Here is a 22,663-nt window from a genome sequence, read left to right as displayed (position 1 = left end):
CTCTAATACCCGATCACTCCTGATGCCATTCTGGTTAAACGTCCTCTGTGCTTTCTCACTGGGCTGAATATCTTGCCTCACATGTGGAAATCTACACCATATTGTCAGCTGAGGGCCAAACAGGGATTTTAAAAGTTCAGTTAAATTTCCCTATTTTATTATTATTCAAATTCCCTAATAACAAAACGAAGTATCTCATACATTTTCCGAACAAGTTTAATAACTTGCCTGTCATTTCCAAGAATCACACCTCCCCATCCCGCTGCCGTCCATTTCTTTTGAAATAGTACAATTTGGATCAGACAATCTCCCCAGAGCCCTACACGTTCTGCTTTTTAAAAAAAAGTATCTTCCCCTTTTTTAAAATTCCCTTTTAAAAGTTACCATTGAGTCAGCTTCCACCTTTGAGTAAGTGCATTCTAGATTACAGGTCGCTGGGACAAATAAATTTCATTATTGTTTGATACTTTTCTCAATTACAATCCCGAGAGAATTGGATCGTTGCTGCAGGAACAAGAGTTTGAATCCTACCACAGCAGATTAAGTTGAATTAAAATCTGGAATTAAAAGCTAGCCTGCCATTGCCTGTGTTATCACTGTTGATTGTCATCAAAGAACATTTAGAGCTGAAATTTGCCATCCTTCCCTGGTCTGGCCTAGCTATGACTCCAGGCCTACAACAATGTGATTGACTCTTAACTGCTCGCTAAAATTGGCATGGACAGCCAATTGGTTGAAGCGCAACTAGGAATGGGCAACAAATTCCAATGGTGCCCACACTCCGTGAAAGAATAAACAAAACAAAATCTCCATTCTGAGGTCTTGGGTCATCCTAGATGGCTCGTGGATTTGATGGTGAATTCTTGTAAACTGCTGTTTTTGCAGTCAACCATCAGCCCTGTGTGACCTTCCGTCTGACAAGATGTTGGGTTAGATTGGGGTCCACTAGCTCTGGGCGGTATCTGAAACAGCTGACTGGTGAACAGCTTCGAAAGCAGGCCCAGTCTGTTCTAAGACGCTGATGTGGTATGCCTCCCACAGTGACAGCAGCTCTCCCATACAGGAGGGTAATGGAGGCAGGAGTGGGTAGGCTTTAGTGGTGATCATCCTTGGACTGGACAAGGAGTGGGTGGTCACAACAGGGGACTCGAGTCGTTTCTATGTAACGGGCACTCCCAGCAACCCAACCTCTGGGCTCAGCTTGGGCTGACGACGCGTGGAGGGTGAGTCGTGTCATGAAGACTGGTAAAAAATGGTGCCCAGGTGACCAGTGACCAACCAGACCGAGATAGCCAATCTACATCGCCAACAAGGCTCTGAGCCGGTTTCCTGATGAAGGGCTTTTGCCCGAAATGTCAATTCTCCTGATCCTCGGATGCTGCCTGACCGGCTGTGCTTTTCCAGCACACACTCTCGGCTCTGAGCCGGTCACTCCTGCCGCTTTGAGCCAATCCCTTCCTGTTCCACCATTCAATGTGCGCCACCCAAATACCTCGCTGACTCATGCTTCTGTACAAATATGGCTTTGCAATTCACCGTTTATTATGTAACCAGCTTTGAGAGAGAATTTTTTAAAAATAAATGAAAAGGGCGAAGGAGGGTAGCCATTGCTGGCCGTTTGAGAATAAGAAATAGACTCTGGATAGGCTATTCGGCTTTTTGATTCTATCCTATCATTCAATGCAATCATTGGTGATCTTCTCGATCAATTCCAGCACAATATCACCCAACCAGTCTTCATACTTTGGAGGGGGAGGGGGAGGGGGAGGGGTGGGGGTGGGAAACCACAAAGTCAAACTCCTGAACATAAATGAACACAACAAAAAACTCCCTTCACAGCGCTACACACTGCAGCTGAGCTTTATACCAAAAAAGGCATTTTTCAGTAATGTGTTCACACATTTTCCCCACAGAGAAAATATGAAACCGTTAATTTGGGCATTGGCTTTTAAAATACAACGTAGCCACTTAAGTGTGTAGCGATGTAAGCGTTTTGGAAAAAAAGGTGCGAGCTATCAGGTTGTTAAGGAATGCAAATGAGAGGTCGGTTTGCTTTTGTCATTTCGTGTGCCTGTAAGGTGTGAAACAATTTATCCGTTATCTCAGCAAACTAAGGACACATTGCACAGACTGCATCCTGCTGGGTGTAAAGTGTACGAGGGTAAAGGAACAGACACACTGAGCTCCTCAGACAAGTGGACACTGTGCAAGAAGACAAGATGCAAAGCCAAAAGCAGAAATTGGGGGACAAACCCTGCAGGTCTGGTGGCATCTGTGGAGAAAGAAAGCAGAGTTAACATTTCAAGTTTGGTGATTCTTCACCTGAAATGTTAGCAGCTAAGAATCCAGAGAAAGACAGAGAGAGAGAGAGAGAGAGAGAGAGAGAGAGCTGAAAGGGAGATTATGGTGAGCAGGCTAGGACAGAAGGAATGCTGAATAAGGGAGGTAAGAGTGGGGAATACTCAGGAGGAAAACAGTGGTCATTTCTGAGGAATTCCTGTAGAAAGGTGCCTTCGTCAGGATATACAAAGTTAAAAATCAGAGATGGAAAAACTGGGAGGATGAAATAGAGTCTTTACAGGAAGCAGGGTGTGAGGATGCATAATCTAGGTAACTGTGAGAGTCAGTGGGTTTATAGTGGATATTGGCAGCCAGTGTATCCTCAGAAATGGAAACAGAAATGTCAAGAAAAGGATGTCAAGAGTCAGAGGTGGACCAGGGTAGAAATTGGAAGCAAAATTGATTATTTTTCCAATCCCAGATGAGAGTCAACCAACAATGTTAGCTGTCTGCTACATTTAAACAAATAATTAAGGATCACTTGGCATCAATACCACACCATAATAAGGTTGGCATGGACAGAGTAGATGGGGGCAGATAATTCTTCTTTTCAACAAGTTTTTAAGAGTGCGGTTACTAAGGGCACTGGTGGGATTTGAATTCACTAAATATCTGGATTTAAGCATGACCACAGATTCTTTGTTGATTGTCAGGAAAACCAACTGGTTCACTAATGCCCTTCAGGGAAGGAAATCTGCCATCCTTACCTGGTCTGACCTGCATGTGACTTCAGACCCATAGCAGTTTGGTTGATCCTTAACTGTCATCTGGGTATTTAAAGAAGGACAATAAATGCTGCCTAGCCAATGATGCCCTCATCCTGTGAATGAATTTTTTTCTAAAAAGTCCCAGGATCTAAGTGTGGTCATGGACCAATTGTAACGAGGCCTATTTATTGACCTATGTGCATCATATACAGACCATAACTACCTCAACTTTCGGAGCGCTGTGTGTCACATGACTTGATGGTCACTTCCTGTGATGTCATACAGTCACCTACTGACAGATATTGGGATGAATCCTGGGATACCCCAATGTGGGCTCAATCCCTGGAGGAAATATACTCAGTCCTTGAATACAGTATCAAACTGGGTCATACATCACCCCAGTTTCTGGTTTAGAGAAAATTTCTAACACAGAAGGAGGCTATTCAATCCATCATCTCTCTGCTAGTCCAGCCAGTTAAATGCCATTTTCCAGCTCCTAGCCCCACCTCTGGAGTTTGCATCCATTCAAATTGTATATCCAAAATACAAAGAGGGTTTCAGTTTTCACCGCTGTTAGGGACCCCAAGTAGGATCGCAGAGCTGAAGTTTTGGGGACCTGACCACTGAGGCAGTAATTCCTGATCTGAAGCTCTCTGGCTGACTCAGCGATAAGAGTTGTACTCCCCAATCTAACAGGCCTGCCTTCGCAAGCGCCCTCAACCCTCCCCACTCTCACACTCCACTCTGAGGGGCTGTGACATTTCCAAGCCTTGATACGGGGTCATGGTCGAGAAAGGTTTGGGAATCAATGCTTTTCAGAGAAAACATTTCTCTCAAAAATCTTCCTAACCTTTTTTACCGATTAAATCGACATTTCGCCAGGTTACTCGGTGAAGGGAAATAGACCCTTCTTCTCCAAGCCCCTCACAATGTTATGCACCGCGATTAGATCTGCCCTCGGCCTCCTTCGCTCTAAAGAAAACATTCCAAGTTCTGAGCTTCTTCAGTTCTTTATTCCCTGCAACTTTCTAGAAGATCTCTCCTGTATCCTCTATCATACAAGCTCAATATTCCTATAAATGTGGTGACTAGGGACAGCATCAATTATCCCAGCTAAAGCTTCATTTGTATTTTAGAGAATCCCAGGATAACTTCACTGCTTTTATATCCTAGGCCTCAGTTAATCCAGGCAAGTGACTGGGTGCCTTTCTTCACCACCTTGTCTTTTTTTATTGTATCATGGGATGTGTGTGTTTGTGGCTGGGCCAGCATTTATTGCCCATTCCTTGTTGCCATTCAGAAGGTGTTAGTGAGCTGCTTTCTTGCACTGCATTGCAGTATGTATGGTACTTATTGGCTGTTATGTTTAGGGTAGACAGGCAGGAGGCTGGAAGAAAACAGCAAGCCAGGCAGCATCAGGAGGTGAAGAAGTCAACGTGTCAGGTTGGTGTAGGGGGGAGCTGCAGATAAAGGGGGTGGTGGGAGCAGGGTGGTGAAGTGGGGATCGGTGAACACAGGTAGAGGGTTCGACCTGGTTGGTCAATGGGAGGAATGAATCCGGTTGGTGGCTAGGAGGAGTGGAAAGGAGGGGTAGGGGCTGGGAAGGAGGGGTAGGGGCTGGGAAGGGAAATTGGAGAACTCAACGTTGAGTCCTCTGGGCTGTTGCCTCCAATTTGAGGTTTGGTTCATTGTGTCAATGGAGGAGGCCAAGCATGGTCATGTCAGAAAGGGAGTGGGAATGGGAATTAAAATGGGCAGTGGCTGGGAATTCTGGTCCACCGCTGCAGGCACGGCTGAGATGCTCGGCAAACTGTTCCCTAAGTTTATGTTTGGTCTCCCCAGTGTAGAGAAGACCACATCAGGAGTGCCTGATGCTGGTTGGGAGAGAGGCAGGTGAACCACTGTCTCACCTTGAAGGAGTGTTTGGGGCCCTGGATGGAGGTGAGGGGGTGGTATACTGGCAGGTGACCTGTGGCCCGATGTTCATCAGGTCCTTGATTCCTTTACTCATTTTGGAATCCACACAGAAGTGGAATCAACTCCAGGAATCAATCCTCAAGAGAGGACAGAAGTAAAAGAGGCTAATCATGTGTCTTTGGTTGTAGTAACCCGGATACAGGGCTTGGTACCCAGGGCGCACGGTCTCACTTATTGGGATGATTTGCAAACTGGAACACATGAGAATTCCTACTATTTCAAAAAAAAACTAAAAAACGTTCCTCAGAATGCTATACTGGATTTGTCTTGGTTTTAGCAGTGCCCTGGCTTAAAGCAGCAGGAGGACTGGGGCCTAGTGATGAGGAGAGGTTCACCCTCAGCACTCCACATACACAGACGTACAAACACACAAGACAGACAGACAGACACACACGCTCGCACTCGTGCATACACACATTCACATGCAGACACACACAAACTTACAGACTCATTCACACACACACACACAGAAACACACTCACATACATACACAGACACACACACATTCTCACTCGTACACACACACACACACACATGCACAGACACACACGTACAGACACACAGACACATATTCTCACTCGTACAGACACACATCCACAGACACACTCATGCACACACACACGCACACACACAGAGATAGCATCCTCCTCAAGTAACTACTGCTTCACTTCAGTGTTTGACAGCACTAGGTCTGCAGTAGAAAAATGTTTTGTTTTAAAAAGACAATAACCGCAGGGAGGTTGGAGTATGGTTGGGTGTGTCAAACAGGATGCTCAATGGGTTTTAGTGCAGCACTCATCAAGATCAGGAGCAGACTATCAAAGGCCATGCACTGTGTATTGCAGAGTGAACATTTAACACCTCAAGGTTTGGAGCTCACAGGTTGTGAACAAACCTCCCCGCCTGAAGGACTGTGAGGTTTTTCTCACACACACACACACACACACACACGTTTATATTTAGTTTAACATTCAATCAACTCTGCTGCAAAAAGCTCATTTCAGTAATTCCCCCTCTCAAAACGGTGCAAGTTGATTGTCATGTTTGAAACAAGGATGGCTGGTCAGGGGCTTTTTGGCTTCCCTGAAAAGTGTCAGGTCGTTCACCTGTCATCTCCAAAGGTGTTTAGAGAAAAGCGTCTCATTTCTGTAGTGTCTTTCATGACCTCAGTAATCAGACAGCATTTCACAAGCCAATGGCATGCTTTCAAAGCACAGTCACCACAGGAAGTTGGGGTGATAGTTGTGCAATGAGAGGCTATTCAACTCTGGATGGCTTCACAGATTAGCTCATTCATGTTCTCAAACACACACACACACACACACACACACACACACACACACACACACACTCCTGAAGTCCACACCACAGTCCGTAGTAAGTCCGCAGGGAACAGTTAAACCCAAAATGTGCGTCATGAACAAGAAACAATTGAGTCAGGCATCCAATTAATATCCTGGACATAACCATATACGCATTGACCAGAAAGAGCCCTGAATACCCTGGCTCAGTGTGGGTGAATGGTGGGATTTAAATCAAGCCCATTGTGTCAAAGCTAAAACGTCATACCAGAGATCTGTAACAATGCACGACAACACAAACTCCCTGCTCTACCAAGGCCGTGGAACTTACCATGGTGCAGTTCCCCAGACACCTCACCAAACTCGCTCCAGCAAGCATCATGAGAGCTGTGAGGGTGAGTGACATCGAACAGAATCTGAGCTCCATTTTCACACCTACAAAGAGACTAAATGTTAGGACACAAATGACAACACAAGCCATTTATCAAACAAATATCTGTACCACTCAAACAATATTAATCTGCGTTGCCAGAATAATTGTTCTGAGGTAGCACCACGTTTTTGGAGGGTCAGCACCGAGGAGCACCAAGTTGTCCGAGGGTCAGCACCGAGGGAGTGCCACGCTGAGGATCAGCGCTGGGGGAGTGCCGCCCTGTCCGACGGTCAGCGCCAGGGGAGCGCCGCCCTGTCTGAGGGTCAGTGCCGGGGGAGTGCCAACCTGTCCGAGGGTCAGCACCAGGGGAGTGCCACCCTGTCCGAGGGTCAGTGCCAGGGGAGTGCCGCCCTGTCCGAGGGTCAGCGCCAGGGGAGTGCCACCATTTTCTAAAGGTCAGTGCTGGGGGTGTGCCGCGCCGTCTGACAGTCAGCACCTGGGGAGTACCATGCTTTCGTAGGGTCAGCGCCGACGGAGCACTGTGCTGTCCAAGGGTCAGCGCTGGGGGTGCGCCATGCTGTCCAAGGGTCAGCGCCGGGGGAGCATCGCGCTATCTGAGGGTTAGCGCCGGGGGAGCATTGCGCTGAGGGTTAGCATTGTGGGAGCGGGGAACACAACACTGTCCAAGTGTTAGTGCTGGGTGAGCACCGCACTGTCCGAGGGATAGCGCCAGGGGAACACCGCACTGTCTGAGGATCAGCACCGGGGCAGCACCGTGCTATCTGAGGTTCAGCGCCGAGGGAACACCGCAATGTCCGAGGGTTATTGCCGGGGTGCACCCCGCTGTCCGAGGGTTAGCGCCGGGGGAGCACCGCACTGTCTGAGGGTTAGCATCAGGGGAGCACCGCACTGTGCAAGGGTTAGCGCGGGGGAGCACCGCACCGTCTGAGGGTTAGCGCTGGGTGAGCATTGCACTGTCCAAGGGTTAGTGCCGGGGGAGCACCGCACTGTCTGACGGTTAGCACCGGGGGAGCACCGCACTGTCCGAGGGTTAGCATCAGGGGAGCACCGCACTGTCCGAGGGTTAGCGCGGGGGAGCTCCGCACTGTCCAAGGGTTAGCGCGGGGGAATACCGCACTGTCCGAGGGTTAGCGCTGGGGGAACACCGCACTGTCCGAGAGTTAGCATCAGGGGAGCACCGCACTGTCCGAGGGTTAGCGTGGGGGAGTACCGCACTGTTCGAGGGCTAACGCTGGGGGAGCACCGCACTGTCCGAGGATTAGCATCAGGGGAGCACCGCACTGTCCGAGAGTTTGCGCTGGTGGAGCACCGCAGTGTCCGAGGGTTAGCGCTGGGGGAGCACCACAGTGTCCGAGGGTTCGCGCTGGGGGAGCACCACAGTGTCCGAGGGTTCGCGCTGGGGGAGCACCGCGCAGTCTGAGGGTTAGCTCTGGGGGAGCACCGCACTGTCCAAAGTTAGTGCTGGGGGAGCACCGCGATGTCCGAGGATTAACGCCGGGGGAGCACCGCACTGTCCGAAGTTAGTGCTGGGGGAGCACCACGATGTCCGAGGATTAACGCCGGGGGAGCACCGCGATGTCCGAGGATTAACGCCGGGGGAGCACCGCACTGTCCGAGGGTTAGTGCTGGGTGAGCACCGCGCTGTCCGAGGGTTAGTGCCGGGGGAGCACCGCACTGTCCGAGGGTTAGTGCTGGGGGAGCACCGCGTTGTCTGAGGGTTAGCACTGGGTGAGCACCGCGCTGTCCGAGGGTTAGTGCCGGGGGAGCACCGCACTGTCCGAGGGGTAGTGCCGGGGGAGCACCGCACTGTCCGAGGGTAATCGCCGGGGTGCACAGCACTGTCCGACAGTTAGCGCCGGGAGAGCACCGCGTTGTCTGAGGGTTAGCGCTGGGTGAGCACCGCGCTGTCCGAGGGTTAGTGCCAGGGCAGCACCGCACTGTCCGAGGATTAGTGCCGGGGGAGCACCGCACTGTCTGATGGTTAGCGCCAGGGAAGCACCGCACTGTCCGAGGGTTAGCATCAGGGGAGCACCGCGCTCGCCGAGGGAGCACTGTGCTGTCCCAGAGTTAGCACTGGGGGAGCACTGTGCTGTCCAAGGGTTAGTGCCGGGGGAGCACCACGCTGTGCGAGGGTCAGCTCTAAGTTAGTACCACGCTGTCCGAGTGTTAGCGCCGCGCTGTCCGAGTGTTGGCGCTGGGTTAGCGCCACGCTGTCCGAGTGTTAACGCCATGCTGTCCTAGTGTTGGTGCCACACTGTCTGAGGGTCAGCACCAGGTTAGTGCCGCGCTATCCAAGGGTCAGTGCTGGGGGAGCATCGCGATATCCAAGGGTCAGCACCAGGGGAGCGCTGCACTGTCATATCAATCCTTAAAATGCAGCAAACAGATGCAGAAAATAGTGAAGAAGGCTCCTGGAATGCTGATCTTTCAAGCTAGACACTGGGATGCTGACATTATACTGCTGCTTTAAAAAACTCCCTGGTTAGATGCCAGTTGGAGTACTGTAAGCTTGAGAATGTGTATAGGGTATAAGCAGGCAGGAAAAGAGTTAAGTTCTGAGTTTTGCGAAACATGAGGTTCAGCTGAGCATGACTCCGATCAGATAAGAACTTACAGTTAACAATGGGGTGCTGGAGGCAAAGGTAATGGGTTAACAAGGTGGAAAAGCAGTCATTATGTAGAGTCATTTAACAATATTGGAAGCATTCAGTATGTAAGGTCAACTAACAAGGGGAGAAGTATCCATTGTAGGAATCCAGTTAACATGGTTAAGAACATTAATTGTATAACAGTAAAGGACTTGGTCTCTGCTATTGATACTCATTGATTGTAACAGTCATCCAATCAATATGTATGTTGCCTTATCTGGATGCTCCTTCCTGTAAAATGACTATATAATTCATTGAGAAACTGCTGCTCCAGAGAAGAACAAGAACTCATGACCCTGTGCACATGGGCGATTGTTCTCTTCCCCCTTCATGGCCCAGAATAAAGATGAAGGAGGTAAAACTATACTGTGTCTCTGAACTTTTTGCTTCGACTGAGGGGGGAACAGGATGATAAGTTGATCTGGGATCCACACCTTAGGAACGCTACATTGGCCTTGGAGGGGACAATACAGCTTTCAAGAATGACACCTGGATTTCAGGGGTTACATTATGAGGACTGATTACACAAATGAGGTCTGTTTTCTCTAGAATTTCAGAATTTAAGGGGCAAAGTCTTTACGCTATTGAAGTCTTCAAGACGTTAACAGGAAAAAACAGGGTAGATAATGATAAACTATTTCCACAGATTGGGAATTCTTGAATCAAGCAGCACAGAATCAGGGCCAGACTGTTGAGGAGAGATATTAGGAAGCACTTGTACACACACTCGGTGAATTCTGTTTCACAAATGGCAGTAGGTGGTGGATCAGTTTTTAAATTTAAATCTGAGATAGGTTTTCGTTGTGAGTCAAAGGTAAGCGTATGGAGTTAGTCCACAGATCATAATCTCAATAAGTGGCAGAACATGCTCAAGGGCCTGTACTTAGTGGCCAGAACTGAGGAAGCTGTATATTGTCTGCTGCAGTGATACTGCCAATGCGAGACTCTGTACACCAATATTGCTGAGATGTAACGTTACCCCTACATCAGTGACTGCTAAAAGAGACTCGAACTGAATGGCAATGTTGCTCCTGTCTCATGGAGAGCTTTACCACACCATGACATTGCAAGTACCACAACAACCACATCACAAGGACTGCGTCACTGTATCACCAATATCAACACACTGAGACAGAGAGAGAGAGAGAGAGAGACAGACAGACAGCGAGACCATTCTAGGGTACATTTCCACAGCAACCATGCTGAGGTTTCACAGTGGGAATATGTGATCCCATTGTGGTTAGCACAGTTGATGCTGAATATCGACCACCACACAGAAGAGGACTTTCTCTTGGAGCCCACACTCACTGAGACTTAGTTGTTGTGAGATCTTCCAATGGTCCACCTGAAACCATGGTTACTGCCACTAGCCCCACCCTCTCACTACAGCCCAACCAAATGAAATCCCAGAGAGGTGTGTTAAGATAAGGCCCTAGGTTGATGTGCCCTTTCTTGGTAAAAACAAGGGCTGCAGATGCTGGAAACCAGAGTCTAGATTAGAGTGGTGCTAGAAAAGCACAGCAGGTCAGGCAGCATCCGAGGAGCAAGAAAATCGATGTTTCGGGCAAAAATCCTTCATCCCTATCTTGGGACAACAGTTGGGGACAATGGACTTTCTTGGACTTTGGTGGCCTATGGGCAAAATGTACAATTGTTGCAATATTCTGCATCAATGTGCTTTCATTCACTGCTTTTCCCCACTGTCTCCCATCTCAATCCATCGGACTGGCTTCGCACAGGGATCGTGCACCCTACTTTTCTGGCTGCCTGGCATTCACTGGCCTGTCACAATCCAGCTGAGTACCTTTTTCCCATCCTTGAGCAGATCGGGAAACATTTTGCACTGTGGAAGCTGTACCAACACTGCACACTCGCACCACAATGGGGCTGTTATACAGGCAGTTGTCATAACTCTACCTCACTCTAAATCTCAGCTCACCTTAGCTATGATCTGCATTTATTTTTAAAACCACAACCCAGACCCTGTCAGGGATTATCATATGTTTAAAAAACTCCACAACGGAATAGAATCCAGGATGACCCTACTGTGTGATATTGCAGCACTGTCGCTTGTGACCAAGATTAAGCACCCATAGAATCACATGAAAATCCCCAGAGTATTTTTAGTAGAAAAGCTCTCCTGCCTAACACACCACTGTCGTTTAATGCTGCCAAAGTCATAAAATCGGTCGTTTATCTCAAAGCTGTTGATGGGATTTTGACCCACTGTCAGCCTGCAGGACAGCAACTTTGGTTCTTCAGATGTGAAACTGTGAGAGCAATGCTGGAAACGTAAAGACACGCTGTCACTTTAAGGTATGATGATTGTGCCCCCCTGCCTCCCTTTAGACCCTACACCCAAGCAGGATGCAGGCACTGGGTTGTAGTAGCTTCATCACTCTGAGGAGTTGTGCTGCCCCCTATCTCCAGGTGTGCGTCATTTCTGAAGGTTTTTTTTGATTCTCCCTCCACAGTGCTTGTTTTTTCATAGCATCTCTGCAGTGTGGAAGCAACCAACAATTCCACACCGACTCTCCAGAAAGCATCCCTGTAACTGTGCATTCCCTATGGCTAATCCACCTAATGTACACATCCTTGAAGACCACGGGCAATTTAGCGTGGCCAATCCACCTAGTCTGCGCATCTTTGGACTGTGGGAGGAAACCCATGCAGACAAGGAGAGAAGTTGCAATTCTCTATTAGCTGTCAGCACTTTCACCTCTGACATAGGTTCGGAGTTGCAGTCCTTACAAATCCAGACCGACTTCAGGGGGGTGGGGGAAGCTGCACTGTCAGAGTAATAGGGGAAGGATGCCAAGGACCTGCCCAATTATCCTTGGTCCCCTCGGCCAATGTTTATCCCTCAATCAACAGTTTACTCTGGTCCCTTTATTTATCCTCTCCAGAGACACTATTACACGCCTCTGAAAGGTTGTATTTTTCTTAACCCCCACTATCGAATCGCTGCGGGGTTTGCTAAATGCAAATTGCATGTCAAGTCAAATGAAAGGCTGATTTGGAGGCAGCCTGATGGTCCTGAGAGGCGCTATGCAAATGCAGGCTCCCCGCCTGCCCACCCCCCAAGTCTGCTACCGCTGCCTCTTATTTTCCAGACGCATCTGCGGGGCGACCACACACCGAGTAGCGCCCAGCCCGTCCCCGAGGTGCCACTTACCGAGCTCTCCCCGCCCCCGGCTGTCAGAGCAGGAAGGGAGCGGGGCTGTCTGAGCCGGGCTGCCCGGCTGCAGGATCACCACTGAGCCAGCCCATCGGCCCCGGAGAGTTCACTCACCGCTCCGGAACATAACAGCGGAAACAACAGTAGTCACATGGAGAGACTGAGAGAGCAGGCAGTGTCTGTCAGCAATCCAGAGATCCCCCTTCAACCTCGCCCACTCCCACCTCCCCAAACTGACTGTCAATTCCACACCAGACTCTGGATGACTGACTTTCTGTCACTTGGTCAGTTGCCAGTAGTTTTGTTTTTGTTTAAGGAGTTAACACTAATCACGCTTCCTCACAAAATATTCACGAGATTCATTGCAACATCAGTTTGTTGTTTTTTTTTCCCACCCCCTTCTCTACTTTGGATGGTGTTGAGTTTCTGGTTTTGGAATTGATTCGTCTCTGGGAAACGGCCAGTCAAAAGGCAGGTAGATCCAGTTGATCAGCTTCTGATTTCGGATCCCAACAGTGGGGTCCACTCCCCAGGCTTGAAATTCCGAATTAAGAGAATTTGTCGTAGTCCCAGATTTCAGCAGAAGAGGGAACTATGATGGAGATTTGACAGGACCAGCGGGGGGGGGGGGGGGGGGGGGGGGGCTATTTTGAAAATATCCTCATACCTTGAGCTCCTGGTGATTGACAATTTGATGATTGCCAAGTTGATGCTCATTTTGGGTCCGTCTGCTTCTGTGCATTTTGGAGTAATCCTCAAGAGTGGGATGGCTGTTAATTTTACCCGAAAGACCGCTGTACAGACGAGGGTGAGACAACAGAGGGCCAATGAGACAGCCCGTGGGTGTGTTATTCCAAAATGAGAAACAGCTCCCTAAGAAAGATCAGGTCATCGCAGCAGCGTGAAGTTATTTGAGTCCTGACCTTGTATCAGTCATCTTGAGTCTGTGTAAACTGTCAGCGTGTGAAACTGTGCTCTATCTGAAAGTATCTCTGGGGCCCACCCATCCTGTCTGAGATGCCCTGCCCGATAGGCAGCAGTTGACACCAGTGTTTCTGTGAGAGGTGTGAAAGATAAAACAGCAGCTCAGCGAGTTGCGCTCAGGGCTGAGAGGCTCACCGTTCTGGGTGTTAATTCCTGTCAAATCTCTTTCCGCTTCTTCACTCCCACTCTGCGGTGCCTCTGAAATAAACCTCACACCAGTGTAGGCAGTGCAAAAAGAATTGTGCAAGGATGCCACTAAGAGACTGGATTAAGAGGCCAGGTCACTCTTACCCTTGGCCATGGAAAGCTGAGGGGTGACCTAATTAAAAGAGCTTTCATCACAGAAACCCTAAAGCGTGGAAGCAGGCCACTCAACCCATCAAGTCCAAACTCACCCTCTGAAGACCTTTCTGCCCAGACCTAATTCCTTTATCCTATCCCTGTAACCCTGCATTTCCCATGGCTAACCCGTATAACTCTGGACACACAATTTATAGCATGGCCAATCCACATCTTTGGACTGTGCAAGGATACCAGGGTATCCAGAGAACCCCCCCCCCCCCCCAGCACCCCCCCCCCCCCGCCCGCTCACACACACACAGGGGAGAGTGTGCAAACTCCACACAGACGGCTGCCCGAGGGTGGAATTGACCCAGGTCTCTGGCACTGTGAGACAGCAGTGCCACCATTTCTAAAATCCTGTGACGTTTTGGTAGAGTGAGCGTGGAGAGAGTGTTTCCTCTTGTGGAGTATGGCCCAGGCCATCAGTGTAAGAGTACCAGCAAGAAATCCAACAGGGAATTCAACCAAATGTAGCTGAGAATGTGGTACTCCCTGCTACAGGGTACAGTGAACATCAGTGCATTCGAGAGAAGGTTAGACCAGGCAACAGGGAGAAGGGAATAAGGGGCAATGTACTCGCCCACTATTGTTGAAGGAAGTTTCAAGTGGAACATGAATGCCAGCAGGGACAGATAGGCCCAAATGATGTGTTGTACATCCTGTGATTTTTAACATTTTTTTCATTCACTCGTGGGATGTAACCATCACTGACTGGGCCATCATTTATTGCCTGTCTCTAGCTGCCATTGTGAGGGTGGTAGTGAGGTGCCTTCTTGAATCACTGCAGTTTGTCTGCTAACGGTAGACCCACAATGCTCTTGGAGAGGGAATTACAGGATTTTCACCCAGCGACAGTGAAGGAACAGATATATATTTTTCAGTCAGGATGGTGAGTGACTTGGAGAGGAACTTGCGGGGGTGATGTTCCCATGTATCTACTGCCCTTGTCCTTCTGGGTGGAAGTGGTTGTGTGTTTGCAAGGTGTTGTCTGAGAATCTTTGGTGAATTTCTACAGTGCATCTTGCAGATAGTACACACGACTGTTGCTGAGTGTCAGGAGTAAAAGGAGTGGATGTTTGTAGATGTGATGCCAATCAAGCAGGCTGCTTTCTTTTGGATGGTGTTGAGCTTCTTTAGTGTTGTTGGAGCCGCTCCCATCCAGGCAAGTGAAGAGTACAGTCAGTTCTCCTATAACGGGGTAGTTCTGTTGTTGTGCAATCCCGTGTTATAAGAAAGTAACGTAATAGAAGCATCATTTAAACTAATTAGTATAACTAATCATGTTATAACTAATGTATGATTTAAAACTTTGCAGTTTAGAAACAGTGTCCCCAATTTGTCAATCATATTACAGTGAATTCGCATTAACGAACTGTATTAGAGCAGAACAAATAATATTCCATCACTCTCCTGACTTGTGCCTTGGGGAGTCATGAGGTGAGTTACTTGCCACAACCCTAGCCTCTGACCTGCTCTTGTAGCCTCTGCGTTTATGTGGTGAGTCCAGTTGAGTTTTTGTTCAATAATAACCCCCAGGACGTTGTAGTGGGAGATTCAGTGATGGTAACACCATTAAATGTGAAGGGGCGCTGGTTAGGTTGGAGATGGTGATTGCCTGGCATTTATGTGGCAATTATTTGTAGGAGCCAGGCTAGGAGTTGGATAATAGATACTACTGCAGAGTGGGAACCGGGATAGGAGCTGGGTAATATACACCACCGAGGGTGGCAGGAGCCGGGCTAGGAGCTGAGTAATATACACGACCGAGGGTGGGAACTGAGATAGGAGCTGGGTAATATACACCACCAAGGGTGGGAACCGAGATAGGAGCTGGGAATATACACGACCGAGGGTGGGAACCGAGATAGGAGCTGGGTAATATATACCACCGAGGGTGGGAACAGGGATAGGAGCTAGGCGATATACACCACCGAGGGTGGGAACAGGGATAGGAGCTGGGTAATATACACCGACAAGGGTGGGAACCGAGATAGGAGCTGGGTAATATACACCACCGAGGGTGGGAACAGGGATAGGCGCTAGGCGATATACACCACCGAGGGTGGGAACCGAGATAGGAGCTGGGTAATATACACCACCGAGGGTGGGAACAGGGATAGGAGCTGGGTAATATACACCGACAAGGGTGGGAACCGAGATAGGAGCTGGGTAATATACACCACCGAGGGTGGGAACAGGGATAGGAGCTAGGCGATATACACCACCGAGGGTGGGAACAGGGATAGGAGCTGGGTAATATACACCGACAAGGGTGGGAACCGAGATAGGAGCTGGGTAATATACACCACCGAGGGTGGGAACAGGGATAGGTGCTAGGCGATATACACCACCGAGGGTGGGAACCGAGATAGGAGCTGGGTAATATACACCACCGAGGGTGGGAACCGAGATGGAAGCTGGGTAATATACACCACCGAGGGTGGGAACCGAGATGGAAGCTGGGTAATATACACCACCGAGGGTGGGAACTGAGATGGAAGCTGGGTAATATACACCACCGAGGGTGGGAAGTGGGATAGGAGCTGGGTGATATACACCACCGAGGGTGGGAAGTGGGATAGGAGCTGGGTGATATACACCACCGAGGGTGGGAAGTGGGAAAGGAGCTGGATAATATATACCACCTGGGTTGGGAGCCTGGTTGGGCTCTGAACTGTACAAAGCTGCCAATTTCAATGGGACCACTGGGAGACTAACAGCAAGGGAACATTGACCCCCGTGACACCAGACGTAGAGAAATTAAGTGCAGCTGGTGAGCAGTTACACAGTTCCTCATTAGCCCTTCTGGTGTGAACAGTGAGTTAAAAACAAACGCCTAAAATGAGGCTGCCCTTTGTATGAACCTTGTGCTGAAAGGTTTTTTTCTTTTGTTTTTCCGAATTATGAAAAGTTCAAACAACTGTTAGCGACGGTGGTTATGTTGGTACAGGAGCTGTGTCATTCAGTGGAAACCATTTAAACAGAGTGGCAGAAGACTCATCAAGTTTTGTCTCAGACTCTGATTATAAGACAGATATAATTCTTCAGAATCCACTTTGTAGGCAGGAAAGTACATTGAAGGCGCTAACTTAAAACAAATCCTTTCCCCTTTCCTCCCAGAAGCTGAGCTCTTCCAAATAGCCCACACACTGTATTCCTGAGATTAATCCCATCTCAGATTTTAAACCCATGGGATCAAGCTCAGTGCCGTTTGATCACCATCAATAACATGGAACCATCAAAGCAGTCTCTCAATTTGCTGTTGTCTTATTCCCTCCAAAATTCACCTTTGTTACTGACCAAGACTTCATTCCTACTTTTGTAAAATACAAAGCAAGTACAGTAGTGGGCTGGAATAACTCCACAGAGTCGTGTATCCTGTCACCAAGTCACCCTTTATACACAGGTGGAGAGTCCTTGACACTGACCCAGCTCCCTCAGAGCCAGCTCTCAGAGTGAACAGAACCTCTGACACTCCTGTTCTTATCCATCAGCCAGCGTTCCCTGATTGGACCAGGTTAACAGTCCCAATCAGGGAACTCATATCGTATGAGGTCCATCTGGCTGACCTCATTACAATCACTGCAGGCTATTCAACCCACCAAGCCTGTTCTATCATTCAAGACAACAACAACTGAACTCGGGCTTTAACTCCACTTTCCTATATCCCTTGATTCTCTCAGAGACCTCAACTTTGCTTTTTTTTCTGCTTTAAATTTCATTTCCACCCACAACACTCTGTGGTAGAGAATTCCAAAGATTCACATCCCTTTAAGTAAAAAAGCTTCCCCTCACTTTTTTGTCCTTCATAAACTGCCTCGGATCCTGAAACAGCATCCCCTTGTTCTAGATTCCCCTACCAAGGGAAACATCCTCTCAGTGTCTACTCTGAGTGTGGGTGAGAGAGAAGTGGTGAAAGCGAGAGTGAAAAGGAGAGAGAAACACACACAGATAAAGACAGAGTGTGAGAGAGAGAGAGAGAGAGAGACAGAGTGAGGACAGACAAATGGGTGGCACTGCGGCTCAGTGATTAGCACTGCTGCCTCACAGCACCAGAGTCCTGGGTTCGATTCCCGCCTGGCTGTGTGGAGTTTGCACATTCTCCCTGAGTCTGCATGGGTTTCCTCCGGGTGCTCCGGTTTCCTCCCACAATCCAAAGATGTGCAGGTCAGGTGAATTGGTCATGCTAAATTGCCCACAGTGTTAGGTGTGTTAGTCAGGGGTAAATATAGGGTAGGGGAATGGGTTTGGGTGGGTTTCTCTTCGGAAGGGCGGTGTGGACTTGTTGGGCCGAAGGGCCCGTTTCCACACTGTAGACATTCTAACCTAAAAAAAGAAACAGAGTAGCAGAAAGGATCAGAAACAGAGAGTGTGCACGAATGATTGGGAGGGAGTGGCAGAGAGAGAGTGGGTGGAGAGGGTAGGATTTAGAGATGATCAGGGTAGAAAGCGAGAAAGTAGTGAATCTCTAGACGCTAGTGTTGTAACTGTACTGGAACAGTTTGCATGCTGTGGCAAGTTCTGGAGCACAAGCCTTCAGCACTGTGCCAGAATGTTGTCAGACCCTATAGCCTTTGCAGTATCCAGTGCCTCCAACTGTTTCTCATATCATGTGGAATGAATCAAATCGGCTGAAGGCTAGTATCTGTGATGCTGGGAAAAACTGAGGGAGGCAGTTTGGGGAAATATAAATAAAACTGAAGTTTGAGAATGAGGACCCTGGTTCTAACAAATATCACTCACACTTAGTGTACAAACCAACCCTAATGATGCAGCAGTTTTGCATCCAAATAAGGGAACTGAAATTATAGCACGTTACTTCCAAAATGATCAATCCACTTAGCTGAAAGATGTCCCATTCCCATATCCTTCAATATCACACCCAATCTAATTCTCAAAACCCTTTAATATCTAACTGGGTGTAATAACAGTTGCCTGATTGTCGCTTCTAATCTTTAATATCCCACCTGCTCTAAATCCACCCGCTTGCAACACCAACAACAACTTGCATTTATATAGCTTACTGTATAAAGCCTTTGTGGTAGCACTATCCTCCAAAATGCTACACAGAAGTGTTATTGAACAAAATGTGACACCAAACCACATACAGTTTCTTGTTATGAGGGATAGTGTAAGTATTGCTGCATCAGACAATATACCCTTTTTGAGGTAAATTCACATCGAACTCAAATTAAGATGCATGGAGCAGGGTTTTGGATAGCCTCAGGTTTATGGTGGGGGGAACATTGGAAGATAGTTAGGGTTGCATTGAAATAATAAACATGAAGCAATGAGCTGAGGCAGAAGTTGAGTTAGGCAATCTTACAGGAACAGAAATAGACCATCTTAATGATGGATATGCGAGCAGGAGTTAAACACAGAGGGAAATGGGACACTAAAGCTGGAAAGGAACTGCTTTAGACTCAGACAGCGGCCAGGGTGGTCAGGATTGTGGTTAAGGGGCGGAGTTTGTGGCAGGAATATTTTGTTGGAGGAATTTTCTGTTTTTGGATGATATCACCAATCCTTGGGGCAGGATCAGAAAGGGAAACCGTTGCAAATGACTCTCTGGTGATAACTAGATAGAAAAGAATAAATCCCATGTGTCCTCCCTACCCAGCTGAACGATGATAGAGAAACATTGGAGGAAGATGGTGTTGTCAATTGTGTCAAAGGCTCGAAACTGTTCAAGAAGGATATCGAAGGAAAATGCAGTCAGTCACATAGGATGTCTTTTGTTCGGAATCATCTTGGTACTGTAGCAGGCATAGATATTTGACCAGACACATTCAGGCATGCATTTCCAGGAAAGCTGGGAACGAAGTTGGAAGGGAATAATATATTCAGTGACTTTGGAGAAAAAGAGGAGGTGAGTGATTGGATGATGCTTGACAAGTGAGGGTGGAGGGAGGGTTGTTGTATCACTTTAGGAGTGATGTCCCTTTAAGAAACTTGGCATGCAGATGAGCCATGTACCTTGATGCCATCACATGACCAGAGGCCTTGGTCAGTTTGCACGGATGTATTTAGAAATTTCTCTATACTATCTGTACTAGTTTAACTCCAAATGAACCCAGCAGAAATCTTCATGTAGGCAGAATCAATGTACCTCATTTGTGTTCCAACTTGATATCCCAAAAATATGTCACATGGTGCAAACTGATGATTCCTCTCTTTACCTCCCTTGCCTAAGAGAATGTATCCACTTCTGCCTTAAAAATATTCAATGATCCCGCCTTCACCTCCTCCTGAGACAGAAAGGTCCAAAGTCACACAGCTCTCGGAAACAAAATAAAATATTCTCCTCATCTCTCTCCTAGAAAGGTTACTGCTCACTTTAAAACAGTGCCCCATCATCTGGACTGACTCACAAGAGGAAACATCATTTTCATGTCCACCTTTTCAAGACCATTCAAGATCTTACACACTTTGATCAAGTCACCCCTCACTCTTCTAAACTCCAGGGGAAACAAGACCGGTCTGCCCAACCTTTCCTCACCAGACAACTCACTCTTTTGAGGTATCAGTCCTCCTCTAACCCACCTTCAACACACTTCCATCAGTCCTTCAATAAAGAGATCAAGATTCCAGTTGGAATCAAGATATGGACTCACGAATACCTTGTATGAATTAAAAATAACATTCTTCATCTTGTGTTCAATTCCACTTGTGAAAGAATGATAGACATCCTATTATCCAGACTCAGTGTGGTCAGAGCAGTTGAAGAACCCATTTCTCATAACGGGTCACAGTATGTGAGCAGGACTTTCAGTGATAACATGGGTCACAGAGTTCATGAGTCGTGTCACGTCCCTATTACACTTCCCCAGATCAAATGCTGTCACCAAGCAAATGATTCTCACTGTTAAATCGCTCATTCTGAAATAAGATTTTTATGTTGCCTATGTTACATCTCGGAGCTATACCTCTGGAGGTGGGGTTACTGGAGATCACATTCAGAAGACAAGGGAGAACTATCTACCACCATCCAAATGCTCTAAGAAGCAAGATCAGTAAATGAGGAAGAGGATGGTGCATGGCCCACAAGCAGATATGGAACTATCTCAGCTACTCACAGGACAGATTGTGAGAATCATCCACCCTACAATGGGAACAACCTTACCACAGAGGCATTGAGCCCAGGTCTTAGGAAGTCAAGACACCTAATGGATCAAACAGGGAGAAAACAGGCTCAAAAAAGTATCAATTGCAACAACATTGGGCACCAAAGGACAGAATCCAGATGATGAGGTCAGTGTGGTGAAATGCTAAGGCAACAACCAATGACATCCAGCCAAGGGGGAAATCAACATCTCTGGAGGGTTACACTATAGCAATATCTGGAAAAATTGTCAAGTTTTCAATTCTTATTTCTGCCTTTCAGCAGTTTAGTGGCAGTAGGATTGCAGGAAGAGTCCACCACGATCTCATGTAAGGTCTGCATCCATTGATTCTTAAGGAGCTGAGATCAGGACTGAATCAGGAGGAAGAATGACTACAGAAATGCAGTGGTGAATTGAAGGCCTTCAATTTGACAGAGTTTATTTTGACAGAACAGTTGTAACTGAGAGGTTGAAACTGACATTGAGATTTCCCGAGGTAAAACAGGGCAGTTGGAGTTGGGAGGATTGAGGGGCATGTGTTGGAGAGTGGCAATGGACCTAACACCACTTCACTGTTTGTTTGTTCCTTTTCACTCTTAATACCTTTCCTCCCCAGTCTCCTCACTCTCTAGAACCTTTATCTCACCCTTCCCCTACCCCTAGAGTTGATTGAGTCGTTTGGAAAGTATCCACGCCCCACTGTGTAAATAGATGAAAGTTGATATGTAGCCTCATTTCCTGTTTTGTGGGGACTGTTTTCTGATTATTCGCTGGCTTGACAACAGGCATCAGTCTAAAATAACGGTCAGTGCAGCTGGCTGCTACTGTCAGCTTGAGTTTGGTGCATTGCTGTATCAGAGGGTCTGCACAGGCTCCTGACTAATTATACATCGCATCTAAGTCACTTTTCTGTGAGGTGTGTTTATGTTAGTGAGTAACTGGAATGAGTGGACCATTTGGAGACCACTGCTCCCTGGGTGTACACACTTAGGAGTTTGGAGATTTTTTTTTGTTTGTTTGGATAGAGTGTTTGTTTGCTTCTTTGATGTATTATTATACAGAACCAAACTGCATTTGTGACTGTGTATATATACAAAGATTTGTTTTTATGAAAAAAGTATATTTTTGAAATAAAACAGAAGTTTAGAGAATTGATTATTTCAAGTGTTAGGCTTTTCACAAGGTCCCAGATGGGAAACTGATAAAGAAGGTAAAAGTTCACAGGATCCAGGGTAATCAAGATAGATCCAAAAGTGGCAGGAGACAGAGAATGGTGGTAGAAGGCTGTTTGTGTGATGGAAACCCAGTTTGCAGAGGTGTTCCACAGGGATCCGTGCTGGGTCCCTTATTGTTTGCGATATTCATAAATTACGCAGATGAGAATGCGGAGGTGAGATGATAAATAGGTTTACGGATGACACAATGACTGGCCAGGGTGGTTTACAGTGAGGAGAAAGGTGTTAAGTTAGGAGAATATAAATGGATTGGTCAGATGGGCAGATCAGTGGCAGATAGACTTTAACCCTGATAAATGTGAGATGATGCACTTTGGAAGAAGGAACAAAACAGGGGAGTAGTCAATGAATGACACGACACTAGGAAGCTCAGAGGAACCTTGGAAGGTTCCACACAGCCCTGAAGGAGCAGGAAGGTTAACACAATAGTTAAGAAGGCTAATGGGATAGTTAT

General features: G+C 47.5%; 1 protein-coding gene across 3 annotated transcripts in view; it reads right to left on the bottom strand.

Moving 5' to 3' along the window:
• nrros (negative regulator of reactive oxygen species) overlaps positions 1 to 22,663 on the bottom strand; it is a 28,845-nt gene that overhangs the window by 3,314 nt on the left and 2,868 nt on the right. Inside the window, exons 1-2 of one of the 3 annotated variants that reach the window (XM_060834342.1) lie at positions 13,213 to 13,441; positions 6,657 to 6,760 (exon numbers count right to left, since the gene is read on the bottom strand). In XM_060834342.1, the coding sequence (XP_060690325.1) occupies positions 6,657 to 6,752 (96 nt within the window). In that variant the 5' untranslated portion in view covers positions 6,753 to 6,760; positions 13,213 to 13,441. Of the gene's footprint in view, positions 1 to 6,656; positions 6,761 to 12,542; positions 12,766 to 13,212; positions 13,442 to 22,663 lie in introns of those variants that run through there. The other 2 variants (XM_060834341.1, XM_060834343.1) reach the window with 2 other exon arrangements.

The sequence above is a fragment of the Hemiscyllium ocellatum genome, chromosome 13 (assembly GCF_020745735.1).
Source record: "Hemiscyllium ocellatum isolate sHemOce1 chromosome 13, sHemOce1.pat.X.cur, whole genome shotgun sequence".
In the NCBI taxonomy this organism is placed as follows: Eukaryota; Metazoa; Chordata; class Chondrichthyes; order Orectolobiformes; family Hemiscylliidae; genus Hemiscyllium; species Hemiscyllium ocellatum.
The sequence above is the reverse complement of the archived record's forward strand: the minus strand, read 5'-3'. Positions and strand labels throughout refer to the sequence as shown.